At 43.7% G+C, this 26,423-nt stretch overlaps 1 protein-coding gene across 5 annotated transcripts in view; it reads left to right on the plus strand.

Moving 5' to 3' along the window:
• Positions 1–26,423, plus strand: part of CTDSPL2 (CTD small phosphatase like 2) — a 100,480-nt gene that overhangs the window by 62,386 nt on the left and 11,671 nt on the right. For all 5 annotated transcript variants that reach the window (XM_085849664.1, XM_085849665.1, XM_085849662.1 and 2 more), the window contains 5 exons: positions 4,577–4,697; positions 8,905–9,016; positions 12,842–12,928; positions 13,300–13,362; positions 23,093–23,172. In XM_085849664.1, coding sequence (XP_085705790.1) covers positions 4,577–4,697; positions 8,905–9,016; positions 12,842–12,928; positions 13,300–13,362; positions 23,093–23,172 — 463 coding nt within the window. The remainder of the gene's footprint in view (positions 1–4,576; positions 4,698–8,904; positions 9,017–12,841; positions 12,929–13,299; positions 13,363–23,092; positions 23,173–26,423) is intronic.

The raw sequence follows: 26,423 nt of genomic DNA on the forward strand, positions 1-26,423 counted from the left end.
ATCCCTGTAACTATAGACCAATCAGCCTTCTCCCAATCATCAGCAAGGTTATGGAATCCATCATCGCTTCAGACATGAAATCCTTCCTCTTCTCCAATGGCTTGATTTCCAATCATCAATTTGGTTTCAGACCAGGTCACTCTACCCTAGATATGCTGCTACTGCTCTCCCATCAATGGATGGAGGTCCTCAATGCCAGACAGGAAATCCGAGCCGTATCCCTGGACATATCACGTGCTTTTGACACAGTCTGGCACCCTGCCCTACTCACCAAACTCTCTGCCCATGGTATTCAAGGCCATCTCCACTCATGGCTCGCAGACTTCCTCTCCTGTCGCAGTCAACGTGTGGCCCTAAATGGAGTTCTTTCATCCCCTCTTCCTGTGCAGGCTGGAGTTCCTCAAGGTAGCGTTCTGGGCCCTGTTCTTTTCTGGTTTTCATCAATGATCTCTCGGACTCTCTGGAAAATCCTCTATTTCTCTTTGCCGATGACTCAACCCTCTGCCGTACCATCTGTCATCCCTCAGACCGGCAAGCAGCAGCTTCTTCGCTCACTGCAGATCTGGATAAAATCACAAACTGGTCCAACACGTGGAACATGTCTTTCAATCCACACAAATCTCACACTCTCACTATGTCTCTTCGAAAGGACCGTTTACAAAACCCCCCCATCCACTTTCTCAACAATCCTCTGGAAGAAGTCTTTTCTTTCAAGCTTCTGGGTCTCACTATCTGCCATGACCTTTCCTGGGAAAGTCACATTTCCAACCTTGCCTCAAAAGCCAGTCGCCGACTGGGAATCCTCCGTCGTGCAAAGTCCTTCCTCGGCCCTCTTGAGCTCCTGACCACTTACAAAGCTTTTGTCCGTAGCCTGATGGAGTACTGCTCTCCCCTCTGGGCTGGTGCTCCTGCCTCCCACCTTTCTCGACTTCACGCTGTCGAAACCAGGGCTTTTAAGATCATTGGCATCTCCCGCAATGAAGCTGAGTCTTTGGGCCTCTCACTCAATCACCGCAGGTTGGTCGGTGGTCTTTCTGTCTTCTACCGACTCTTCTCCAGCCTTGCCCCCCCTGCTCTCTCTGCGATTTGTCCCAACCACATTTCCACAGGGCGCTCAAGGTCCGCCAACAACCCCCTTCTGGTAAAACTACCAAAATCACGAATCACTGCTCATCTTCACTCTTTCATTCCTCTTTTTCCCGCCTTTGGAATAAACTTCCTCACTCTATTCTTTCCCATTCTTCCCTCCAGGCTTTCAAAACAGCTGTTCACCACCACCTCTTATCTTCCCCCATCCAAATCCTCGATCTTTTCTACCCCCGATAATCCACCCAAGCCCACTTCCTTCAATTCTCCTGCTTTCCTTCCTGAAAGTCCCTTTAATGTCCATCTTCCCCTCGCCATGTTCCCCGTCCCATCCCCATCCCTCTCCCTTCCACAGTTCACCTGTGTCTGTTCCCCAATGTTTTGTCCCTTCCACTCCCGCCCCTCTTGTCTCATGCCTCCTTGCTGTGAGTTGTGTGTTAGCTCTCATACGAGCCTCGACCAAGGTATACAAAAAAAAAAAAAAAAAAAAAACCCAAATGCTCAGACTACCTCAATGCTAATCTATCCCTTGATACCCTCCTAAATAGATATGATGCATCTTTTTTCCGTTTTGCGTTTGAAAGTCGAGCTCTCCTTCTTCTTCTTCACGCTGTGACATCACACCCAGGAGTCGACCGCCATATCCGTATTGTCTACGGGTTACATTGCAGTGCGATTTAATTCAAACGGTGAATAATTTTCGATTTTCCACACATATGCCGAGTCGATGCGTCCTTGGTGGTTGTAGTAATACAAACCAAAATTGTTTCATGCTACACCAATGGCCGAAAGATTTTAAGTTTGCCAGAAACTGGACGAGGTTTGTTGAAATACCCGAGTGTGAATCGGGCCTAGAAAATGTTCGCTTTTGTTTTGGGAAAATTTTACAGAGCTCTGTTATGAAACAATAGAGATGGCTAGATCTTGTGATTATTGGCCACGATTGAGAGAAGATGCAATCCCCACGATGAAGTGGAAGAACCAGTCGTTGCTCGAAACTATAACACCATCTCTACCCAGCCACCAGAACATATACACGGGTGACCACTCCCCCCCTCCCCCCAATCTTCCCCCCACAATTCCCCATCAACCATCACCCCCATATTACCCACCACCACCCCACACTCCCTTCCCTCTACCATTGCCCAACAATCCTCCATAAACCATCACTCCCACCACCCAACACTCCATATCCTCCCAGCAACATTCCCCCCTCCACTGGGGTGGGACATCCACATGGCACGACCACAGACGCAAATGGCGTCCTGGGAAAGTAGGAAACATGACGATCCCGTTGCATACAAGACACCTTGTTGGCCTGCAGCAGTGGGACAAAGCATTCATCACACATTTGGTGACATGGCGTCGTGCCGAGTCTGTGTCGTGCCGAGTCTGTGTCGTGCCGTGCCATGCCGTGCCGTGCCGTGTCGTGTCTGTGCCGTGCCGTGTCATTTCCGTTTTGTGCCGTGCCGTGTCGTGTCATTTCCGTTTTGTGCCTTGTCGTGCTGTGCCGTGCCATGTCATTTCCATTTTGTGCCGTGCCGTGTCATTTCCATTTTGTGTCGTGCAGTGTCATTTCCGTTTTGTGCCTTGTCGTGCTGTGCCGTGCCATGTCATTTCCGTTTTGTGCTGTGCCGTGTGGTGTCATTTCCGTTTTGTGCTGTCGTGTCATTTCCGTTTTGTGCCTTGTGCTGTGCCGTGCCATGTCATTTCCGTTTTGTGCTGTGCCGTGTGGTGTCATTTCCGTTTTGTGCTGTCGTGTCATTTCTGTTTTGTGCCTTGTCGTGTCTGTGCCGTGTCTGTGTCGTGTTTCTGCTGAAGTAGTACAAGTGATTTATCAATTAATACAAAATCCCTTATAAATCATAAATTTAACGGAAAAACAAAACCTTCCCATCTGTAGTGAACATGTGACTGGCGTTTTTTCCCTTCAAATTAAAGCGTGATTCATGGTTTTCGATGGTTTTCAGGAAAAAATAAAATATTTGTTTGGGGTCCCCTTTAACTTTCGGAAGCAGGTCACTCAGAGATGTGTGCTAAAGCAGCTGCAAGACCGGAAACCGGAAAACAAATGTCTTGCACTTTACACAGTAACCATTGACCCACTGGCAACCTCGACATAAATTATTGAAAAATAATAATGAACTTGCTGTCTCATGGTACTTTTTCATGTAAGGATGTAAAAGTGATGAATTTGATAATCATGAGTGCAGTTATTATTATCTTTTAAATTTTGATTTCATTCTTCTTGCATTTTAAATTTGTCTTTCCATTTAATTAATGTAACTGTAGTGAGATAGGATGGTGCCAAGGTATTGCACTTACTTTTGAGCTGTCTCGCTTGGGTTCAGCTACCAGCCTGACTATAAACAGTTGGATTGGTACCTTGCATGCAGGACGTTGCATCCCAAAGGACACTGTCCCTCAGGTGGGCATTAAGTTTGGTGTCTCTTCCACTAGCGTCAGTTGGTGGACGTTAAAGATCCCACATTTTCTTTCATGAAGAACAAATTACAAATCCCTGTTCTGATTGTTGCTGGGAAGGGAAAGGCATACCATGCATTGTAATCCTCATTGTGGGGCTGCTTTGGCAACACTGAACCTGCCTTCGGGCAAAGGTAGAGTATGATGTACTGACTCACCACAATGCAAAATCTTGGTTACAATCTTTAACCTCCGCCATCTTCGAAGATGGATGGAGGCTACTGTTTTCACCCCTTTCTGTTTGTTTGTGAACAGTATTACGGAAAAACTCCTCGACGGATTTCGACGAAACTTGGTGGGGGGGGGGGGTTAGGTATGGTCCAAGGATCATGCCATTAAATTTTGGACTTGGTCCCCCCCCCCAAAAAAAAATTGTTAGAGAAAATTTTTTTTTTGAATTTCTACATGTTTTAAGTGATTTCCAACCCCCCCCAATTTTTTTTGAATTTCTACGTTTTAAGTGATTTCCACCCCCCCCAAAAAAAATTGTTCCCTCCCCCCCTCAAAAAAATTGTTTGAGAAAATTTTTTTTTTTGCATTTCTTCATGTTTTAAGTGATTTCCAACCCCCCCCCCCAAAATTTTAGAAAAAAATTAATTTTTTTGCATTTCTACATATTTTAAGTGATTTCCAACCTCCCCCCCCCCAAAAAAAATTGTTAGAGAAAAAAAAAATTTTGCAACTTTTTTTTCAACAAAATTTCGATTTCTTTTTTTTTGCATTTCTACATGTTTTAAGTGATTTCCAACCCCCCCCCCCCAAAATGGAGAAAAGAAGTATAACTCTGTCAGCACTGTTGACATCATATTTAATGAATAAGATATAAGGTTCACTTGAGTGACCCAGCTGTATTGGCGGCGGAGGTTTTGCACTCTCCCGAGTTTTACTATACTTTATTCTAACAGTTAAGCTGTAGTTCTTTGCTTCCAAGAGCCAAGACATGTTTTGGGTTTTTTTGTTTAAAAACAGCTATTTTGTCAATTTTGCCGACTCGATGCCCAAACAGATGGAATGGCAGTGACTTCCGAGCAACAGCATGTACCTTCCACCATGGGCGGTGTTTACTCGGAAGCGGCTGGAGGTCAGGTTGACGCCACTTATGAAGACGACTGGGATGTGTTTGACCCGTACGTTTGCTTCTACCATTTGCTGGTTTGGGAAATACAATCGCTTCTTTTAAAACAGTTTATACTTCCAATTTTGATATGATTTTAACCATGACTGAAAGGTGTGTGTGTGTGTGTGTGTGTGTGTGTGTGTGTGTGTGTGTGTGTGTGTGTGTGTGTGTGTGTGTGTGTGTGTGTGTGTGTGTGTGTGTGTGTGTGTGTGTGTGTGTGTGTGTGTGTGTGTGTGTGTCCACGTGCGTGCGACCGTCCACATCCATCATGCTTCATTCGAAAGAGGTCCTGCTGTCGAAGATTAATAAAAGTAATGCTTCTCGATGCAATATAAAAATATCCGGAAGGAACTCACAAACAACAGCCACCACGACAGCAACAACTTCGTGTTGTAAAATATTTTTTGTTCACGTTTCACTTTATTTTGCATCCTCATTGATCCTCACAGATAGACATGCAATATGTTTGTGAAGTACAGCATGCTGTCTTTTGATTAAACCCATCAGCGAAGTGAAGTGAGTGTAACAACTCTCCCAACTCGCCGATTGTAATCCGATTTCAGAACAACTCAATTTGTATTCCATTCCTTTAGCATTTTTGTCCCCCGCCCCTCTGACCAGGTCGGAGACTGGAAACATTAAAATGAGCTCCTTCCAACCGACCGATCATCCGTCCATGTAATTTTGTGTACGTGATATTTCAGAAACTGATGACCATTTAACTTTCATATTGCATATATCTATTCCTCATGGAATTATCTCGACCTGATTAGATCACGGTTTGCAGCTATGGGGGTTATCACCATCCAGCAACATATTTGAACACCATAGGTGACCACCAAAGTACCCTGACATTTGGAGAATCAACTCAACGGCCTATTTTGCAATTTATACATTTAAACAGTAGTTTTTACATTGTTATTTATCACGTTTGCTGCTGTCTTTTTTTTCTTTTTTTTTTTTTTAATTGCATTTACATTTGTTTGAGTCATCATTTTTCTGATAAACAAGCTTGTTCCCCTTAAAGATTAACATTGAAATTTTTCCTCCAAAGACATTCGCATTAATTGTACATGCAGTTAGTAAATACACGAGGGAAGCTGAGAGTGGATGGTCTGAGACAGGAAGAGGCTATTTTGGCTCATCATCTCTGTATTCCATTGGCATGGAATTAACACAATCCATCAGTTTATCGACTTAATTTCATTGGGGGAGGTAGGAGTGGTATTTTTAAAATTTTATTTTAGGGGGGATTGTTGGGTGAGGAATGAGCAGACACTGACAGCACATTCACTTGTTGATGAAAACCACTCGCAAATGTCACAATCACGACATATCCCATCTTTACTTAAGCCACCTACCAGTGCAGCCAATGCTGATGTACCCCACTATCTCCAGTGTTTAGAGGTACCTATCTAATTCCACTTTAAACCTACGTACTGTTTCTGCTGCCTGGGAGACATCGAGGACATGAACTACTCTCTAATTGAAATACCTTTGCCTTACTGCTGTCTCTCCTCTTCTCAGTTATTCCCTCTTCTTTAGACGACCGATTTCTCCCATTCCGGAAAACCGAGCGCAGCTTTGTTATCGCATTATGTTGTCTTGTTTTAGGCTTGCTGAGAAAGTATTGTCGTGTCCAGGGGGGTTTGCCCCTATCTGGACAGAGAGCCGAACAATTTCCCTTGGAGGCGAACACGTGATCCTTGGAGATTATGGCACGTGTGGGAAGGGAGGGCGGTGAGGACAGAGGCACACGGGTTTATACTGTAATTCACGACAAATGGACAACACGAGCAACTTCAATAAATACGGTGGTTAAATGAAAATAAATCAAATACTTACAATGGTAATAATTCAAAGTGTAATAATTATAACGGAACGTGATGTAGGAATTTAGTTTTATTTGAGGCACCTCCACACACACTTTAATACAGACAATGGGACAGAATAAACAAAAGAAAAATCCTCTCTTTCTCCCGGCACTTAGCTGTGTGCCCAGAGATCAGTTTCTGGAGCCTGAGGTTTGCCAAACCACGTCATTGCGCGGGAAAACGCAGCCAAAATGACGCCAAGACGCTTTCTCGACAGGAAGCATATGGGAGGTAGTTCGGGTGATGATATTCAACACCAGGGCTCAGAAACCACCGTGCAGCTTATTTTCATGATTGCACTTGCCGACGCCGCTCCTCTGCACAATGGTGCCGCCTTGTTCCCCGATGGCCCAACACGAGGCTCTGAGGCGCGGTCGCACACGACCCAGCCGAACAGCCAATGGGCAGCGTTTTGCTCCATCACGCGAGCATATTCATACAAACAAACAACGGGATTTGCGCTGCCTTTGCCACCGTGTTGAGGGTGGCCAACCAGAGCCTTGGTCTCAATCTCGTTCCTCACAGAACCTTTCTTTTCACTCCTCCTTTTGTCCCAACTCTGATTCTAACTCCATCCTCTCCTCAGACATCACGCCCTCCATCATCCACTCTCGGGGTGTGGTTTGCTAGTTATTCCTGGAGGCCGGGTTTATTACCTGCTTGGAATGTGCAGCTCGGTTGTTGTTTTAAGGATGTGATCCATTTTTATCGCCTGCCTTGAAATGCAAAAACATTAGAAAAGGTCACGAGGCAATCACATATTTGGAGAAGTTATCCTTAAAGTCTACCTAATTAACACAGCACCACCCCCCGTGCGGTGACATGTAACGATTTAAGTTCACAGTTTCCCTACTTAAGTTACATCGAAATGTCTCCTACACGTCCACGGACCACGCTGCTCTATACAATCCTATCTTTTCTATGAAATTCCTCCATCTACCCCACAAGCATAACACAGCCCCCTCCCCAGAACTGTAGCTCCTGCAATGTTCAATGCAGGCGTTACTATTCCAGCCTTACCACTTACCGACTCGCACCTAATTAGCCGATTAAATATATTCGGAGGGGCTATGGGAAGTGAGCCGTAGCTAACTTACCTATTTTCCTTAATGCTCTACATCACTGAAACACAATTCAAATATTTGCAAAAGTCTTCGTTCCTTGCTCCTAACTCCTGGTGGTGGGTAGAAATTGTCAGAAAGCACACAAAAATCTATCATAACAGTCAAAACCTTATCCAAAACTTTTAGACATTTGTCCAACCCCCTTCTAAAGACTGCATTCCCCAGTGGATGCCACAATACCCAACGTTACCTGTGGAGCCATCCCAATTTACCGATTGAAATTTCCCAAGGGTGAGCTCATCGTGCTCATCCTTAGGAAATTCGGCACTGCCTTTGAATGATGGAATTAGGATCAGAGTTGGGACACAAGAAGGAGCAAAAAGTGAGGTTCTGTGAGGAACGCGATTGAGACTGAGGCTCTGGTTGGCCGCCCTCAACACGATGGAAAGGCAGCATGAATCCCGTTCGTAAATAATTCCCAAGGATGAGCACGACGTGGCTTTCACCTCGAATAACCTGTGTTTTCTCATATGGGCAACTGTATGTTGCTTTATCACATGTAACAGAGGTCACGGCATCAGTTACTTTGGTGGAGCACAATATCGCACATTTACCAAAAGTATCATCCCAGCAGCACTTCTAAGTCTGGTGTAGGCTGAATGGTTAAGGTGACTGGCTTAAGATTTTAGAGTCTTGAGTTCGAGCCCCTCTCGTACCATTCGATAACACCAGGTGGGTTGACTCAGCCTGTCATCCTTCTGAGGTCGGCAAAAGGAGTACCAGCTCACTGCAAACAGAGGAACTGCATCAGCGGTACAGCCACGCTCCCAGTAATGATGCAACCAGCAGCCGCAGGCTGCATGCGAAATAATAATGAGCAGCGCTTCTTTAGCACACCAGCAATTATAACAATCCTGGCTTCAACGTCTACACACCAATTGGATTACTTGGCTGAACATAGAAGCTTCTTTTGTTTATTGAGATGATTAATGATGACCTGTGATAATTTGGGTGCCAAAATGTTTTGTTATACGTTGCCTGTGATGGCTTTTGCAATTTTTTTTTAGGTGTTACTGACATCACTTGCCTAAAACTTGTCCACAAGTTGAAAATGAGTGCACTTACCATATAATTACATGGTCAATCCGAATCTCCCGATCTCTCAGAACTTGCCCCGCAATCTCACTTGCACTGGAATAACAGCTTTTGGAATGGCTGATTAGATTTTTCATCCTTTTTACTCATATAATGTTATTTCACTCCTTATTTCGTTCTGCAGGTATTACTTCATCAAGCATCTCCCCCCACTCACTGACGACCAACTGTCACGAAAACCGGCACTGCCTTTGAAGACCCGCAGCACTCCCGACTTCTCGCTGGTGCTTGACCTTGTGAGTACTTGACAGATTGTGGAGAATGGACACATTGCGATCCATCTAAACTTCACCATTTTAAACGTTCCTTGCAGATACAATAATACCCCGATTTATGTCTCCCCTTTTTAGGTCATCTCTACCGAGATGACCTAATAAAGCCGGACCAAATGTCCGTCCGTCAATAATTTTTCTTTCCGATCTTGATGAAACTTAGCATATGGGTAGAGGTCGATGAGTGTTGCACAACGATATAACTTTTGGCCGGGTTCAAGGTCAGGGTCAGTCACGAGGTTACGTAAGTTATAAAAATTTTCAAAACCTATCTAGTCTGCCATTCTACAAGATATTCGGCAACTGTTTATTCATTATGATAGTAAAAAATATTATCTTGTATCTAACCAGACAGATTTTTGAATTTCCTTCCCGTTTGATCGTTATGTGATCTGGAAGATGGCCAAAAACGCCGATGCGATTCGCAAAGAAGGAAGGAAGGAGAAAGGAAATATAAATATATAACACATTTTTAGCCTTTTATATTTATACATTTTCCGCCGAAGGTGCAAAAGTTTCAAAACCCGAAATGTAAACGTCGGCATTTGTTTTCAAAATATAATTTCGTGCGCGCGCGCCAAAATGCCGAGTCATCTTTAACCAAACTGCATAGTAGAACTGCGCAGTAGTCCAGTCATGGTGTCTGAGCAGTGGCCAGCGTGGTTCAGATTGACTGTGGTTTCTGGGGCGAAGGTGATTGTTAAGAAGTATGTCGGCGGTATAAATTTGAGTGACTGTATTGGTGATTTAATCACGCAACATCTTGACAACGAATATTCTGGCCGAACGATTGCATCAATTCAGTGCATCAGCAGGGATAATTTGCAGGCTCCTCTCGATCGTGCCGATATCTAACATAATCACCGGCGGACATAAGGCTGCAGGCTGTGGGGTGAGGCCACGGATCCCGGATGAGGGGATAAGTGATAAATTATGCTACATGCTTCGGGCTTTCTGATTAATATATCAATGAGTACATTCCATAATTAATAATTAATGAATCTGGCATACAAAATGTTTTTTCATACCTGACAAGTTACTTTGTGCAGTGTCACGAAACTTCTGTGGAATTAATAATTAATGAATTTGCTAGCTCTAACGATTTTTCAAACCTCAATATCTCTATAAATACTTGACCAATTTTCATTCTGAAAGTTGCATTATAATCAGTGAAGAATAATCTACAAGATTATCATAATCTCCGAGAGCTAAGCCTATTTTTTCGTTTTTTTTTTTTTTCTACAACCAGAAGTGAAATGTCCCCAGAGAGTGGTCGGACCGGAAAACCACGTATTGCACTTACTGGTGATTCTGATGTGTTAATCCGGGTACTAAATGAACAATACATATTTATTAATTATGTCATTAGTAGTATTATCCTAGTGTATCTCTGTGAACTATTTCAATCTAAACGGTTAGTTTGGACTGTTTCGCGGTTACCTGAACTGAACATTGAGAACTTGTGGTATTATAGAGATGACTGTCACCCCCACACGGGGGTAATTTTTTCCATTTGAGCTTTTCTTATCAAATATTCAAGAAACTTTTTTTGTGAGAATGTGGAAAAAAATTAAAAATAGGACCATGCATTCTGAAGCTCACCTGAATCATAAGCAACATACTCAAACCTCCCGCAGGTCCCCTTCGACCATGATTAATTTTTTTTTTTTTTTACGTTGTTTCACAAATACGTCATCACACTGTTAATACCACAACCTGATTCGCGTCGCCTCAACCCACACTCACATCATTTTAAAAGCCATACCTTTTATTCTTGAGCGTTTTCAGAACTTACAAGACTGATAAAGATGACAGAATACATTACAAAAGTACCAAATCGGACGATCGCAGATTCGCCGAAAGAACTACTGTACTTTGCTTCACATATCAAAAAATAAAAAATATTACTGCACTGTACATTGGTTAAGAGGCATTGTAAAAATGTTACCTTTGAAGTGAAATTAGTAACTGTGCCGCTGATGTTGCCGGTTTATTAAGTTTACCTCCGACTATGATCCGTACCATCTATAAAAATGCCGACAATCATTGAAGAAGGAGGAAGATGAAGAAGGAAGAGGTACTGCCAACTTCAACTGCTTCCGGAAGAGGTTTACTTTTATTTTGATCTCTGGTAATTGTTTTTTTAATACGTATGTGTACTTGAATATAGCTGTCATAAATGAAAAAAGTGGTCATGTCATAGGTGAAGAGGGGAATATAATATGTGAATTGGCGACGTTAGGTACGCATCCCCCACTTATGAGAAAAAATTGCTTTGATTTTCGTAATGTCGATATTCATCGCACTTTTCAGGAACGCACCCATTTGCACGAGTTGTCCTAAAAAAAAATGTAATGCTGGTTTCTTAATCTTGGCAATGGTCAATTTGAATTTCTACCTTTTTTTGACAGAACAGTTGTTGTTGTTAGTCTTTCAGCTGCTCTCGTTAGGAGTCGCCACAGCGGATCATCCGTTATGATCCGCATACTGATTTGGCACAGGTTTTATGCCGGATGCCCTTCCTGATGCAAACCTGGTCGCCTCTTATGACACAGGGATAAGGATTGTGTTTCACCATGATTCTGGGCTGCCCTACACCCTCTCATAGCGCGGCCCAGTGCAGAGCTCCCATCCTCAAGCGATCCTCCAACCCAAGCCTCTGAGTAACCGGATTACAGGCGCACGCCACTACGTCCGATCTTTTTTTGACAGAATAGTTGAACATTAATATTTATCTTGCCTTGTTCATTTTTAGTCCGATCTCATGACTGAATTGAGCTCTTCCCTCTTTATTGTCATTTTTCTTTTGTATGCAAAGCTGAAGCGAGTGTAAGAACTAGAACACAGAACCAAAAATACCAGAGCACTTTCCTCCGCCACATAATGCCTGATCCAGTAGAACATATTGAGGCCAATAATTTTTTTTGAAATATCATGCTATATATCGTTTTTGGTCCTTTCTCTCAATGGTGAAGAATCACTTTTAAAGATTAAATAATTCTCGTATCCAGATCCGGAACTTCACCAAAATCAAACCAGTTTGTCGTGGACACACACCCAACCTGTGCATCAACGGCGGTAAATATCTGGAATTTGTTTTTTTTGTACAACCTTTAAAATCTTTATTTAATTTTAAATGAATTATATACGTGAACACTGCAGAATACATATTGACTTTTGGGAACTTTCAAAACCCCTTCCGTTTAGCAGTGCAGTACTTGGACAAAATGTTATGGCATTTTACGTCATCACGACCAATCACATTTGCCGCTCGTAGACTCCGCCCATGTCCTTGTTTCTTCAGACAGTGTTGGGTAATGTGTTCTATGAACTCTCTATTTGAAAGAGCAACAGAAACAGACAAAATGTATGTGCGCGGAGTAGAGGGAGTGTTCTCTTAACAGTATTTATTTTTTGAATGAGTTGTCATTACACTGACCCCAGTCAATGTTGTAAAGTTTTGCCAATATTAAGATTTTGTGCAGCTGTTGGTAATATCTTTCATATTAAAGGGTTTTCTTGTACGAATGAACAAATTTGTCCCCAACATGAACCAAATGCTCTTCAGGATGCAATCAACAAGACGTTGATTGAGGTGTCTTAACCGCCATGGAAAGCAAGGAGATGCTGACGCTTCGGGCGTTAACCCTTTGTCAGAGGGATCGCATATCTCGATCAACTTCTTGTTGATTTCATCCATTGTTCCCCCTGTCTGCCGATGCATATTGACGTGAGCGTTCACCAGCAAGACTTGTTCTTCATCCTACTAATACTCTTTTGGCTCGACAGGATGAAACATTGGTGCATTGCAGTCTCAATGAGCTGGAGGATGCGGCACTTACTTTCCCCGTTCTCTTTCAAGATGTCAGCTACCAGGTGGTCTCTTGTTCCTCCACATCTTCCTGTATATATTACAATAACTGGTTTAAATAGCAACATTATGAATATTGCTCTCTTGTATTCCACTTGAAACCACGCGAGTCTTTATTCGACAAGTTTTCATTGTACTTGGTTAATTTATTCGGTGTAACGATGAACTATTCTCCTGACTTGCATATTATTGTGACTGTGAATGTAATTTTCAGTTCTCGGGTTTCTTACAGTTTTAGGAATTTTCTCAATTTGAGTGAGAAGGGACAATATTAATAGGTTGGTGGCTGTATTTGTGCTTTTCATATGAGTAGTTTATCTTTTCTCTTTTTTCATCGTTTTTTTTCATCGTTTTTTTTCTTTTCTTCTTTTTTCAGGTTTATGTGAGATTAAGGCCACACTTCCAAGAATTCTTGAAAAGAATGTCTCAGATTTACGAGGTACCAAAGCACGTGGCTGCTGAAGCAGTGATCACTGACTCTGTTTGGCCTGTTCTGAAGGTTGCTTGTTTTCTGTAGTTTATTCCAAACTAGCAAAGGTACCCGGCATTGCCGGACCCTCCTTCCACCCTTTCCCTCCCTCCTCCCACCTCACCTCCCATCCCTCTGGACTCACACTCCACCCATTCCCCTCTCTCCTCCCACTCCACCCATTCCCCTCTCTCCTCCCACTCCACCCATTCCCTTCTCTCCTCCCATTCCACCCATTCCCCTCTCTCCTCCCACTCCACCTATTCCCCTCTCTCCTCCCACTCCACCCATTCCCCTCTCTCCTCCCACTCCACCCATTCCCCTCTCTCCTCCCACTCCACCCATTTCCCTCTCTCCTCCCACCTCCACCATTTCCTTCCCTTCTCCCACAAAGGTACTCAGCATTGCTTGGGATCTAATGTACATGTATTGGAATACCACAATTAAACATATATTTAGAGACAAACATTATATTTATCAAGCTGCAAAATATTGTACAGAAATATTAACAAAATTCAACATATTGTAATGCTTTTGGGGAGACAATATTGAATGTTTTTCCATCAAGGGCCAGAACATGTAACTTGTTTGTTGTTCCAACTCAAGAGCACCCCACATATAGTTGACCATGTGAAAAAGATGTTCAAAATCCGTTTTGTTGTCAAACAATCGGAACGGACTACACTCTCCAAAAAAACTATATAGGTATTTGGATCAAAATTTCTTGTTTTTAAATTTATAGCAATTGAATGGAAATTTTTCAAAGAGTAAATTAATTAAAATATAACAATAAAATACGATACATAAGGGTCTGGTCGTCATCTTTTTTTTTCCTGTGCAGCATAAGACTGCGAGTAGCACCATTGACTGAGGATGTGGCAGTGCTGCTGATGCAGCACTGCAGGTTAGAGCATGCATTTGGAATTTGGTCAGGATGCTGCAGATAGCTCCCCTCCTCTTCGCGAAGGACATCGTGAAGGGATCTTTTATGTCCACAAACTAATTCCGGCAGATACAACGCCCAGTTTAACGTCCATCTGGGGGACGGCACACACATTGATTCATCACCCTCCCTGTGAAACACTGGGATGACAGTTTATACCTGGGTTGAGATTCAAACTCATGCGAGACAGCTTAGAGCGAGTGTGTGTACCTCTTGGCCATCCTGCTGTGGAGTGGGGATTCATTGCTTTGTCGCCACTGAAAAGATTTTTCAATTCTCTCTTGAACCCATAGTTCGTTTTGCTCATTTATTTTGCCTTCCTAACTCCGGGGATTTCCCCACTGAGAACCAAGCCACGGCCATCACCCCTACTGCTCGCACCGCAGCTTTTGCCTGCTTTAAAATATTTTCGTTGTACGTGATGAAGATACACTTTTGGAACAGTATAAAAAGTGGAAGTTTAATGCTTTGGCAATTTCACATTTTTTTGTGGAAATATGAAGAAGGGGGTGGGGGGGGGTACACAGCCTTGCTTAACGCTTAAAAGATATACGCTTAGTTATAATTGGTTGTTTCTTTAAATTTTCAGATTTCTCTCCAAATTTTGACACTTATTTTGTCCATGACATACGATCTTCAAATCCGAAATCATATTTCGATTATATACTTGAATTAGTCTGTGAGAGTATATCATGTTTCCAAAACAAGGCATTTTTAGTCGTTCGAATCAAAATTGCGGCTGAGACCGCTGCGAGGTAAAGTTGGACTAACCAAAGATAAGCCTTTCACGAAGGTAATCCGTGAATTATCTTCATAAGGGTTGTCTAAATTTACCCAAACACTCAGTTTTCACTCATGCACTCCCTTGGAGTCCCTTAGTATGCATGAAAAGTCTCGGGCCATGAGGCTTCATGGGTTTGGAGGTATAGAGGAGGGGGGTGCACACACACACACACACACACACACACACACACACACACACACACACACACACACACACACACACACACACACACACACACACACACACACACACACACACACACACACACACACACACACACACACACACACACTATTACAGATAGTCTCACCTGTTCCTAAAGACCTAAAGTGACAGGAGAGGGTTTTGCAATTGGTCTGTGAGTGTTTGAGTTCGCATTTACATCATCTGCTTTAATAGAAATTATTTAATTCACAGATACACAGGGTGGCCCAAAATGATGTGCAACTTTTCAAACAGCTGTCATAATTTTACTAATATGACCTTCTTTTTTATTTTCAGGTCGCCTAAAGAACAAGGTTTGAAATTTTTAGCTGCGTCACGTTGCAAACGCTGGCTTTTAGAGAGCTTCTTCTTCTTCTTCTTCTTCCTCTTCCTCTTCCTCTTCCTCTTCCTCTTCCTCTTCCTCTTCCTCTTCCTCTTCTTCTTCTTCTTCTTCTTCTTCTTCTTCTTCTTCTTCTTCTTCTTCTTCTTCTTCTTCTTCTTCTTCTTCTTCTTCTTCTTCTTCTTCTTCTTCTTCTTCTTCTTCTTCTTCTTCTTCTTCTTCTTCTTCTTCTTCTTCTTCTTCTTCTTCTTCTTCTTCTTCTTCTTCTTCTTCTTCTTCTTCTTCTTCTTCTTCTTCTTCTTCTTCTTCTTCTTCTTCTTCTTCTTCTTCTTCTTCTTCTTCTTCTTCTTCTTCTTCTTCTTCTTCTTCTTCTTCTTCTTCTTCTTCTTCTTCTTCTTCTTCTTCTTCTTCTTCTTCTTCTTCTTCTTCTTCTTCTTCTTCTTCTTCTTCTTCTTCTTCTTCTTCTTCTTCTTCTTCTTCTTCTTCTTCTTCTTCTTCTTCTTCTTCTTCTTCTTCTTCTTCTTCTTCTTCTTCTTCTTCTTCTTCTTCTTCTTCTTCTTCTTCTTCTTCTTCTTCTTCTTCTTCTTCTTCTTCTTCTTCTTCTTCTTCTTCTTCTTCTTCTTCTTCTTCTTCTTCTTCTTCTTCTTCTTCTTCTTCTTCTTCTTCTTCTTCTTCTTCTTCTTCTTCTTCTTCTTCTTCTTCTTCTTCTTCTTCTTCTTCTTCTTCTTCTTCTTCTTCTTCTTCTTCTTCTTCTTCTTCTTCTTCTTCTTCTTCTTCTTCTTCTTCTTCTTCTTCTTCTTCTTCTTCTTCTTCTTCTTCTTCTTCTTCTTCTTCTTCTTCTTCTTCTTCTTCTTCTTCTTCTTCTTCTTCTTCTTCTTCTTCTTCTTCTTCTTCTTCTTCTTCTTCTTCTTCTTCTTCTTCTTCTTCTTCTTCTTCTTCTTCTTCTTCTTCTTCTTCTTCTTCTTCTTCTTCTTCTTCTTCTTCTTCTTCTTCTTCTTCTTCTTCTTCTTCTTCTTCTTCTTCTTCTTCTTCTTCTTCTTCTTCTTCTTCTTCTTCTTCTTCTTCTTCTTCTTCTTCTTCTTCTTCTTCTTCTTCTTCTTCTTCTTCTTCTTCTTCTTCTTCTTCTTCTTCTTCTTCTTCTTCTTCTTCTTCTTCTTCTTCTTCTTCTTCTTCTTCTTCTTCTTCTTCTTCTTCTTCTTCTTCTTCTTCTTCTTCTTCTTCTTCTTCTTCTTCTTCTTCTTCTTCTTCCTCTTCTTCTTCCTCTTCTTCTTCCTCTTCTTCTTCCTCTTCTTCTTCCTCTTCTTCTTCCTCTTCTTCTTCCTCTTCTTCTTCCTCTTCTTCTTCCTCTTCTTCTTCCTCTTCTTCTTCTTCTGTTTCAACCATGTCGACCAATGTTTCTGTGCCCCAACGGGCACTCATTTTATAGACTTTTTTTGTGACGAAGTTGTATGTTTATACACAAACGCAGTTTCCTAGGGTTGATCCAAATACAAGAATTCCACAATGCAAAACCATCTAAGGTATTGTTGAAAAGTTTAGAGACAATGGAAGTGTGAAAGACCAAACGAAAGGACACAGTGGTCGAAACACTTCAGTGAGAACACCCGACCAAATCGAGGCTGTAAGAGAAACTTTGCAGGCTTCTCTGACAACTTGCACAGCTGGTGGGAACGTCTCGCACGACCTTTGGCAGAATCATATACGACGATCTGAAACTCCTTACGAGATACAGTTAGATTCCTTTCAGTCTGGTGCTGTAGTAACTGAGGGAGAGGTTCAAATTTTGCACTGCCATTGTCCAGTGGATCGAGGAAGACCAGGACTTTCATGACATCTTCATCAGTTATGAGACCCACTTCCATCTCAGTGGCCATGTGAGCAAATACAACATCATATTTTGGGCAAAACACCAACCTTATAAACACATGGAACACTTACTTAGTTTCTGTAGCAGAAGTAACGGTTTGATGTGCTTTCGGATGTAGTATTATAATCAGACCTTTCTTCTTTGAAAACGAAACTGGACAGTGACAGTCAACACAGATAGATTTGTGGATGTACTGCAGAGAAGATTCCTTCCGGCACTGAGAAGAAAGCAAAACATCACTATGAATTCAGTCATCTTCCAGGAAGATGGTGCACCACCGCATATGTCTAATGGTGCTTTGAAGTTTTTGAGACGACATTTCCTGAGTGATCGACTAATTTCACGCAGACGGACAACCCATGGCTTCCCTATTCACTGGATACGTCTCTTCCTGACCACTACGTATGGTGGTCTCTCAAAGTGAAAGTCCACCAAAACAACTCACACACACACTGCAGAAGTTGAAAAATATTGTTGCGAATTCACGCCCGCCGGCGTGCGGACGGCCACGTAACTCAGATCATGGCACGTCGCCCACCGGACGGACAATTCAGTCGTGACCCTCCGGGAACTATCTCCCGGAGCCAGTCACGAGTGGGCCTTTCGACCTCACCACAATCGTGCCAATCGGCCACCCGCGTAGGATAGGGTTGTTCGCCAAACTCGACCTACCTAAGTACCCACGCGGATGGTAAACCGGGCAATTGTACCTTGCCGCAGGTCGACTCCGGACGCGAGCCGCTTGGGCGGCCCGTTCCATACTATCGGGATAACCGAGCGGTGTTATCGTCGACCTCGACGGTTCAGATTAATTACCGGGATCTTGCACCCGCTACAAACCCTTTATGTGAAGCAGGATGGAGAGTCAATGGAGAAAAGACAAAGCGAAACAGGAAAACAGTTCACACAATGCACATTTATTTCCCGGCACACGGAAAGCACGTATATACAGCTATACAGTCAAAATGCACATATAGCAACCAAAACAATAAAAGCAACAACGACGCAGAGTTAATACCGACTACGCGCACACACGGCAACACTTATACAGCTTTACTTTACAGACAGCGCCAACACACATTTACACAAAAGCAAAGAAAAGAAGCCACCCTCATAGACAAGGGGGCAGACAGGCCTGAAGGCCAAATGTGCGCGTGACCTGGAGGAGCGGCCAGGTCCGCGAGACCGGGGGGGGGGGGGTCCTACCCGTGTCCTCGTGACGCGTTGGCGGGCGAGCCGCAAATGTGGCCGCGCGGCTGTGCCCCGACTCCGTGCTCCTTGGCGGATTTCGTTGGCACGACATTTGGAGTGGGGTGGGAACGGGGCCCCCTTTTGCACTATCTCAGCGCGGGGGAAAGGGGGAATTGTTGATGCCCTGGGGGAGGGAGATGGCTGGCTGGCTTGGGTCCCGCGATGAGACGAGCGATTCCCCACACCGTAACCTCTTCGCCGAACGCCGTCCTCGCCTCGGACCCGTGCTCCCTTGCTTGCAGTTCCACCGCGACTCTTCTCCGTTCCGCACTCTCCTCACCCGACCGACCCGACTCTCTTTTCCAAAACTCTCTCGGCGACTCCAGAACCCAACTCTTCATTCGCCTTGCACTCGCCTTCTTATAGGCTGGCAGGAGCAGTTAATATGCAAATATTCAGATCAGAATGACCTCGGGGGCGGAGCCACGTTCGCCCATTGGTCGGAGGAAACGGGGGCGTGAACCTCCCCTGATCCTAGAATTTGCATATATCGACTTCACACACTCGCCTGGAGGCGGGGCCAAGCCGCCCCGCGCTCGTTAATTGGACGGAGGAAAAGTGGGCATGTAGCGTTTTTGATCCCAGTTTTCCCCTCGGAAAGGCCGCCATTTGCGCTCGCGGCTCGGTGCGCTCGGCACCAAACGCCGAACGGGCCCGAGACAGCCCGACGTTCAGTGTTCACAGGTGGTGCGGGAATGGCCGTAGAAGGAGAGAGGTGAAGGTGGTGGAGGGTTTTCGGTGGTGGTTTGATGGTTATGGTGCCGTTTGGGAATGGCAGTGATGCGATGATGTGGGAGCGTAGATGGTGGCGGTGGCATGGTTGTTGTGTGATGGTGGTTGAGACGTGGTTGGTTCAAAATAAAGATAGAACAGAAAAAATGGCTAACTCAAAGCGTCGCAGTCCGGATGAATCACATAAATTCCCTCTATACAACGGGTTTGGGCTAACTACACATGTACTTAGAGGTATCTCACCTACGGGCCCTGAATGGTGGTTTGCGAATTTCCACAGCCGTAACAATATCATCAGACAGGAAATCAGATGCATACCAGCACCAGTTCTCAATCAAGTCTTCCACTTCAATGCTAACCCATAGGGGAGAGCAGTATTCCATTAAGCTGCAGTTGAAGGCCTTGTAGGTGCATAACAGTTCAAGTGTGTTAAGGAAGGACTTTGCATGATGGAGGATACCCAGTCAGTTTCTGGCTTTAAGGGCAACTCTGAAATGTGGTTTGCTCAAGAAAGATCATGGCTGAGAGTGAGACCCAAGAGTTTGAATAACTGAACTTTGTAAGGATTGTGAAGAAAGTAGATGTGTGAGGGTTTGCCACCTTGGTAGGGTCATACACACACACACACACACACACACACACACACACACACACACACACACACACACACACACACACACACACACACACACACACACACACACACACACACACACACACACACCTGATGCCGTCCGGTTAAATTGCAGAATCAGTGTCGAGGGTTGCCAGAAATTCTACATCTTCTCAAGTTCAAAAGACAGTCCAGGAGCAGTTTGGTGCAACTGGGTAGTGTGGGTACATAGAGTGAGGGGTTGGGGACAGAATATTTTAAAGCAAACACCGAACTTAGATTTTCGGCCTTCTCATGAGCAGAGTTGGCTGTGGTGCCATTTGAAGAAAGGGAAGGGATGGACGGGGAGCATACTCCAGACACAGACTTAACAACTGGCACAGAGGCTGTTCTATTTCTCTTTGCCGATGACTCCACCCTCTGCCGTACCATCTGTCAACCAGGGCTTTTAAGATCATTGGCATCTCCCGCAATGAAGCTGAGTCTTTGGGCCTCACACTCAATCACCGCAGGTTGGTCGGTGGTCTTTCTGTCTTCTACCGACTCCTCTCCAGCCTTGCCCCCCCTGCTCTCTCTGTGATTTGTCCCAACCACATTTCCACAGGGCGCTCAAGGTCCGCCAACAACCCCCTTCTGGTAAAACTACCAAAATCACGAATCACTGCTCATCTTCACTCTTTCATTCCTCTTTTTTCCCGCATTTGGAATAAACTTCCTCACTCTATTCTTTCCCATTCTTCCCTCCAGGCTTTCAAAACAGCTGTTCACCACCACCTCTTATCTTCCCCCATCCAAATGCTCGAACTTTTCTACCCCCGATAATCCACCCAAGCCCACTTCCTTCAATTCTCCTGCTTTCCTTCCTGAAAGTCCCTTTAATGTCCATCTTCCCCTCGCCATGTTCCCCGTCCCATCCCCATCCCTCTCCCTTCCACAGTTCACCTGTGTCTGTTCCCCAATGTTTTGTCCCTTCCACTCCCGCCCCTCTTGTCTCATGCCTCCTTGCTGTGAGTTGTGTGTTAGCTCTCATACGAGCCTCGACCAAGGTATACAAAAAAAAAAAAAAAAAAAAAATCCCTCAGACCGGCAAGCAGCAGCTTCTTCGCTCACTGCAGATCTGGATAAAATCACAAACTGGTCCAACACGTGGAACATGTCTTTCAATCCAGACAAATCTCACACTCTCACTATGTCTCTTCGAAAGGACCGTTTACAAACCCCCCCCATCCACTTTCTCAACAATCCTCTGGAAGAAGTCTTTTCTTTGAAGCTTCTGGGTCTCACTATCTGCCATGACCTTTCCTGGGAAAGTCACATTTCCAACCTTGCCTCAAAAGCCAGTCGCTGACTGGGAATCCTCCGTCGTGCAAAGTCCTTCCTCGGCCCTCTTGAGCTCCTGACCACTTACAAAGCTTTTGTCCGTAGCCTGATGGAGTACTGCTCTCCCCTCTGGGCTGGTGCTCCTGCCTCCCACCTTTCTCGACTTCACGCTGTCGAAACCAGGGCTTTTAAGATCATTGGCATCTCCCACAATGAAGCTGAGTCTTTGGGCCTCTCACTCAATCACCGCAGGTTAGTCGGTGGTCTTTCTGTCTTCTACCGACTCCTCTCCAGCCTTGCCCCCCCTGCTCTCTCTGCGATTTGTCCCAACCACATTTCCACAGGGCGCTCAAGGTCCGCCAACAACCCCCTTCTGGTTAAACTACCAAAATCACGAATCACTGCTCATCTTCACTCTTTCATTCCTCTTTTTTCCCGCCTTTGGAATAAACTTCCTCACTCTATTCTTTCCCATTCTTCCCTCCAGGCTTTCAAAACAGCTGTTCACCACCACCTCTTATCTTCCCCCATCCAAATCCTCGATCTTTTCTACCCCCGATAATCCACCCAAGCCCACTTCCTTCAATTCTCCTGCTTTCCTTCCTGAAAGTCCCTGTAATGTCCATCTTCTCCTCGCCATGTTCCCCGTCCCATCCCCATCCCTCTCCCTTCCACAGTTCACCTGTGTCTGTTCCCCAATGTTTTGTCCCTTCCACTCCTGCCCCTCTTGTCTCATGCCTCCTTGCTGTGAGTTGTGTGTTCGCTCTCATACGAGCCTCGACCAAGGTATACAAAAAAAAAAAAAAAAAAAAACAAGGTGTCAACAGATGTTAGAGGAAGGAGACAAGTTTGAAAGTTCAGTCCTAAGGTTGAACAGATGTTGTTTTCTGGCTCTCCCGAGAGCGGACACATACTTGTTGTGGCCTTTTTGGAATGGGCCGATATTGCCTTTGGTCGGATTTGCATTCCAGGAGGAGAATGCAAGTGGTTTTTCAGCAGCTGCCTCTCCACAGGATTCAACAGCTTTACCACAGCACCATGATAACTGAAGACGAGATGGGATGAATATGTGTATAAGGGAGAGGGGTTTCTGTGGAATAATTCCCAGGTTGAGTTAATATCAAGGGCAGTAGATATGGGAGGCCAGTCCTGAAGTGGAATGGCTGCTTGCAGTCCCTGCCAGTTTGCTTGAGTGAAATGCCAGACTCGCTGGCACAGAGGCTGTTCTCTGAGAATGGCTCTGGAGGTGCTGACCTGCACAAGCATATATATAATCCCATGGAGTCACAGAAGTCTTTTGCTGAAGTGCCATGGTTGGTGAGATCAGTACCAACATTCAACCAATTAACATGGTGACGATTGAAATCACATATGAGGAAGAGAGAGGGGGGAGGCTTGAGGGAGGGAGGAAGTCGCTACTCGCTAATTACTCACAGGAGGCTTGGCTAAGTACAGGGAAAGAGTGGTGGAAGGGATGTTTCGCTGTCTTGGATGAACGCACTCACTCTTGCATGGCCCAATTTGAGTGTCGATTGTCGTTAAATATAAAGTTGCACATCATTTTGGACCACCCTGTGTGTGCCCAATAAGGTTCCAAATTGTTAAATGCTTCGTTTTGTTGATTGTGAATGTCATGGCTTTTGCAGATAATTCTTTTTACTGCTTCAAAGAAGGTTTATGCTGACAAGCTTCTCAACATATTGGACCCGAAGAAAAAGTTGGTCAAGTAAGTTTTGTTTCCATATTTCTCTTTATCTTTTCAACGCAGCTGTCTAAACAATTTGCGTTTTGCTTAATTTTGTGGCTTTCATCAGGTGGATAATCATCTTACTTTTTTTTGTCTACCATGGCACTTCATATTGAAACTTCTGCATATTTTCTTTTCAAAATTTTTTGTCGTGTTTTTGAAAGTTTCATTGCTGCGTTGGTCAAATTTTCGTAGTACCAAAATCATAGTCACTTGTCCATCATTATATCACAGCTCTGGCAATGTTTGGAAGGAAGAAAAAGTTCCAGGAAAACCGGAAATTATCTTCAAAATGCAATCGTTTTATTTCCAAAAATAACTGGAACAAATTTTCGACAAACGCATTTCTGTGATTGGAGTTTTTTTTTCTTATCCGAAAAATCCTCAAGGGTAAGAAAAATGAAACTAAATAAGAACAGCAAAAAATGTACCAAACTTTACCTGCATCGGTACGGCCGAAGCCCTCTTGGCAAGGGTGACAATCCTGGATCTGACCAACCATAATTTTTAATCCCTTGCAGGATTTTATTTTTTATTTTTTCCCCCATTTCTGGGTCTTTTATTACTGCTTTATTTACTTGAAATTTATTCACTAATGATGGTGAATCAATACTATAATTCACAGAATGGTGTTTGTGCATGCCTGGTGTTGGCTTAATGGCTGGAGTGGTGGGCTTGGGATCCTAGGATCCTGAGTTCAAATACCCCTTGGCTGTTGAATTAATACCAGGTGTGGTTGACTCTGCCTGTCATCCTTCTGAGGTCGGCAAAATGAGTGCCAGCATGCTGGTATCTTGTGTCGGAGTGGCAACCCATCCAGGATTGTGCCCAATAGCCAAGGAGACTGCTTAGGTAGCACCAAAGCTCTACACAGAGTATGGTCCCAATGTATGGATGGATGGTGTTTGTGCATTTATTTGTTTGTTTGTCGTGCTACTTCTCCTACAGTAATTGTCTAATTACGTCCAGACTTGCAACAGAGACTCAGCATGACCCCAATTAGTGCATAGAGGTGTTTTTATCTTTGCCGGTGGTCTTGAGGGTGTGAGGGGAGGGACGCAAATTCTCTATGTAAATGTGTATCGTGTAGCTCCGCCTCCAGGTGGTGGAGGGTATTACAAGTCTCCACCATTTACAGTAAGTACAGTATTCCTGTCCCCACATTTTCCAGTACAGTGAGCTGTTTTGAATTATAAGCAGTAGGGAGGTATGTTTTTGCTTCATGCACGTAACCCGGGTTATTTTTTTTGCTGATACACCACCCAAATAAAGGTATGTGTCAGAAGAACATGTTGCATGCTTGGAACAAGATCGCCCGTAGGGTGGGGTACTCTGCCAGTACCATGTCATTTGCAGGTGGTATGATTAAAAAGCTGAACATTTCATTTCATCATCAAACTGCCCGCCTTGAGGGTTCAGCACACAGTGTACTTCATTTGTATTAAGTATTCCAAATGGAGAACTTGCATGATCATCTTGTTCTTGCGTACGGCACCTTTGCTGCCGGGTACCTATCATTTTTTGGGGCGTGACTATGCCGCTGATGCTGTGCCCCTATACCAGTACACTGGTGCTCATTTCACCGACCTCGGAAGGATGACAGGCTGAGTCCACCCCACTTGGTGTTAATTGAGCACCCAACGGGGCTCGAATTCAGGACCCTAAGATCCCAAGCCAGCCACCTTAACCAGTTAGCCAACACCAGGCTTACTTGCATGATATAAACCTACGAGACATATTTCCTCACCATTGCCACAGATCAGCACCTTGAGTCAAAGCAAGTCCCGATGCCAAATAAAGCTAAATAGAAAGGTGTGAAGATTTTATTCTCCAGAAAATAATTGTACTAACTGATATGAAACAAATTAGTTTCACTATCGAGCTCTTTTTATTATTATTATTATTATTATTATCATTACTATTATTCATTTTTGGAGGGCAGGAACGGAATTGTTGTTAAAAAAAGAAACTGCTATGATTTGCTGTCATCATGAGTAGTAGTTGCAAGTTTCATTTCACGTTAACATGCACTTATGAACTCCCTGATGTTTGTTATATAAAAATGTGCTTAAAGTTTTGTTCACCACTGCTTTAAGGTTTCAGCAAACCAAGTTTTAATCCTGGCAGGATGACACGGACGTAGCACGCTTACCTTTAAACTGTTTACCTTGAGTTTGATTTATCAGCCTGTCACATTGGTGCTTCATTGAGAGTGTCCTTCAGACGGACATTGAAGCATTATTTGGCAGACTTTAAATATCCCACCATGTCTTTTGCGAAGAGTTGGTGATTTATTGTTGACAGCCTGACCCGTTTCCAAATTCCCGCCGCAATATACAGGTGGCGCTGCAGTGGTGGTACAGCTGCACTCCGAGCAATGGTGCAAACCAGCAGCCACGTACAGTCTGCCTAAAGTAGAGGACCCCACCATTGAGTCCATGACCAAGTTTCCGGGACTAATTTTTCAATGCAGATTCTGGTGGATGGGGCCAAAAAAAGAAATTTTAGCGAGGGTACCCCTCTCAAAAGTGCGGACGAACTCCACCAGGGGGTGAAATTCAAAATGGCCACCCAAAATCAATATTGTGGTTTAATTTCACTTATAATTAGTCTAGAACATTCGTTTTGGTGTCTAAGTCTATGCTTTTGGGCTCAAGGATTTTAAATCTGACCATAATAATTATGTATATGCAACACCAGAGGGCGTTTTACACTGTATTTGCCTATATTTGGACTTTTTTTCCCCACTCTCCGATATATAACTAGACTGTACAACCTTGAATGCCATCAGCCCAGTTAAAAATGCAAGAAACTGATGACATTTGACAGTTAACTTATCATCAATTCTTAAGTCCCAAAGTGAAGGTAATGTGTGTGCACAACTTTTGACACAGCTATATCAAACATGAACATACATGCACTTGTCATACTTGTCATGGTTCAATTCTACTGAATTAATCATTCTCTATATCACTGTAATCATCATCTTCAATATCACTCTCATCAGATGTTGGCATCTCCTCCTCATATACACCCTGTATTGATTCTCTTAAGTCTTTTGGTAGAGCTGGCTTACTCTCCCTCTGGGGTACACATTTTCCATTCTCCAGCCTCCACCCACTGTTCAGTGGGGATGGAATGAGCTCACTTTTATCAAAGTTGAGAAACAGGTCGGACTGATCATTCACTCGCTGCACCTTCAAGTTGTGAGAATCTCTGTCAGGTGGTAT

This window comes from Eptatretus burgeri, chromosome 12 (genome assembly GCF_056783735.1).
Source record: "Eptatretus burgeri isolate ZD-2024b chromosome 12, Ebu_testis_v1, whole genome shotgun sequence".
NCBI lineage: Eukaryota > Metazoa > Chordata > Myxini > Myxiniformes > Myxinidae > Eptatretus > Eptatretus burgeri.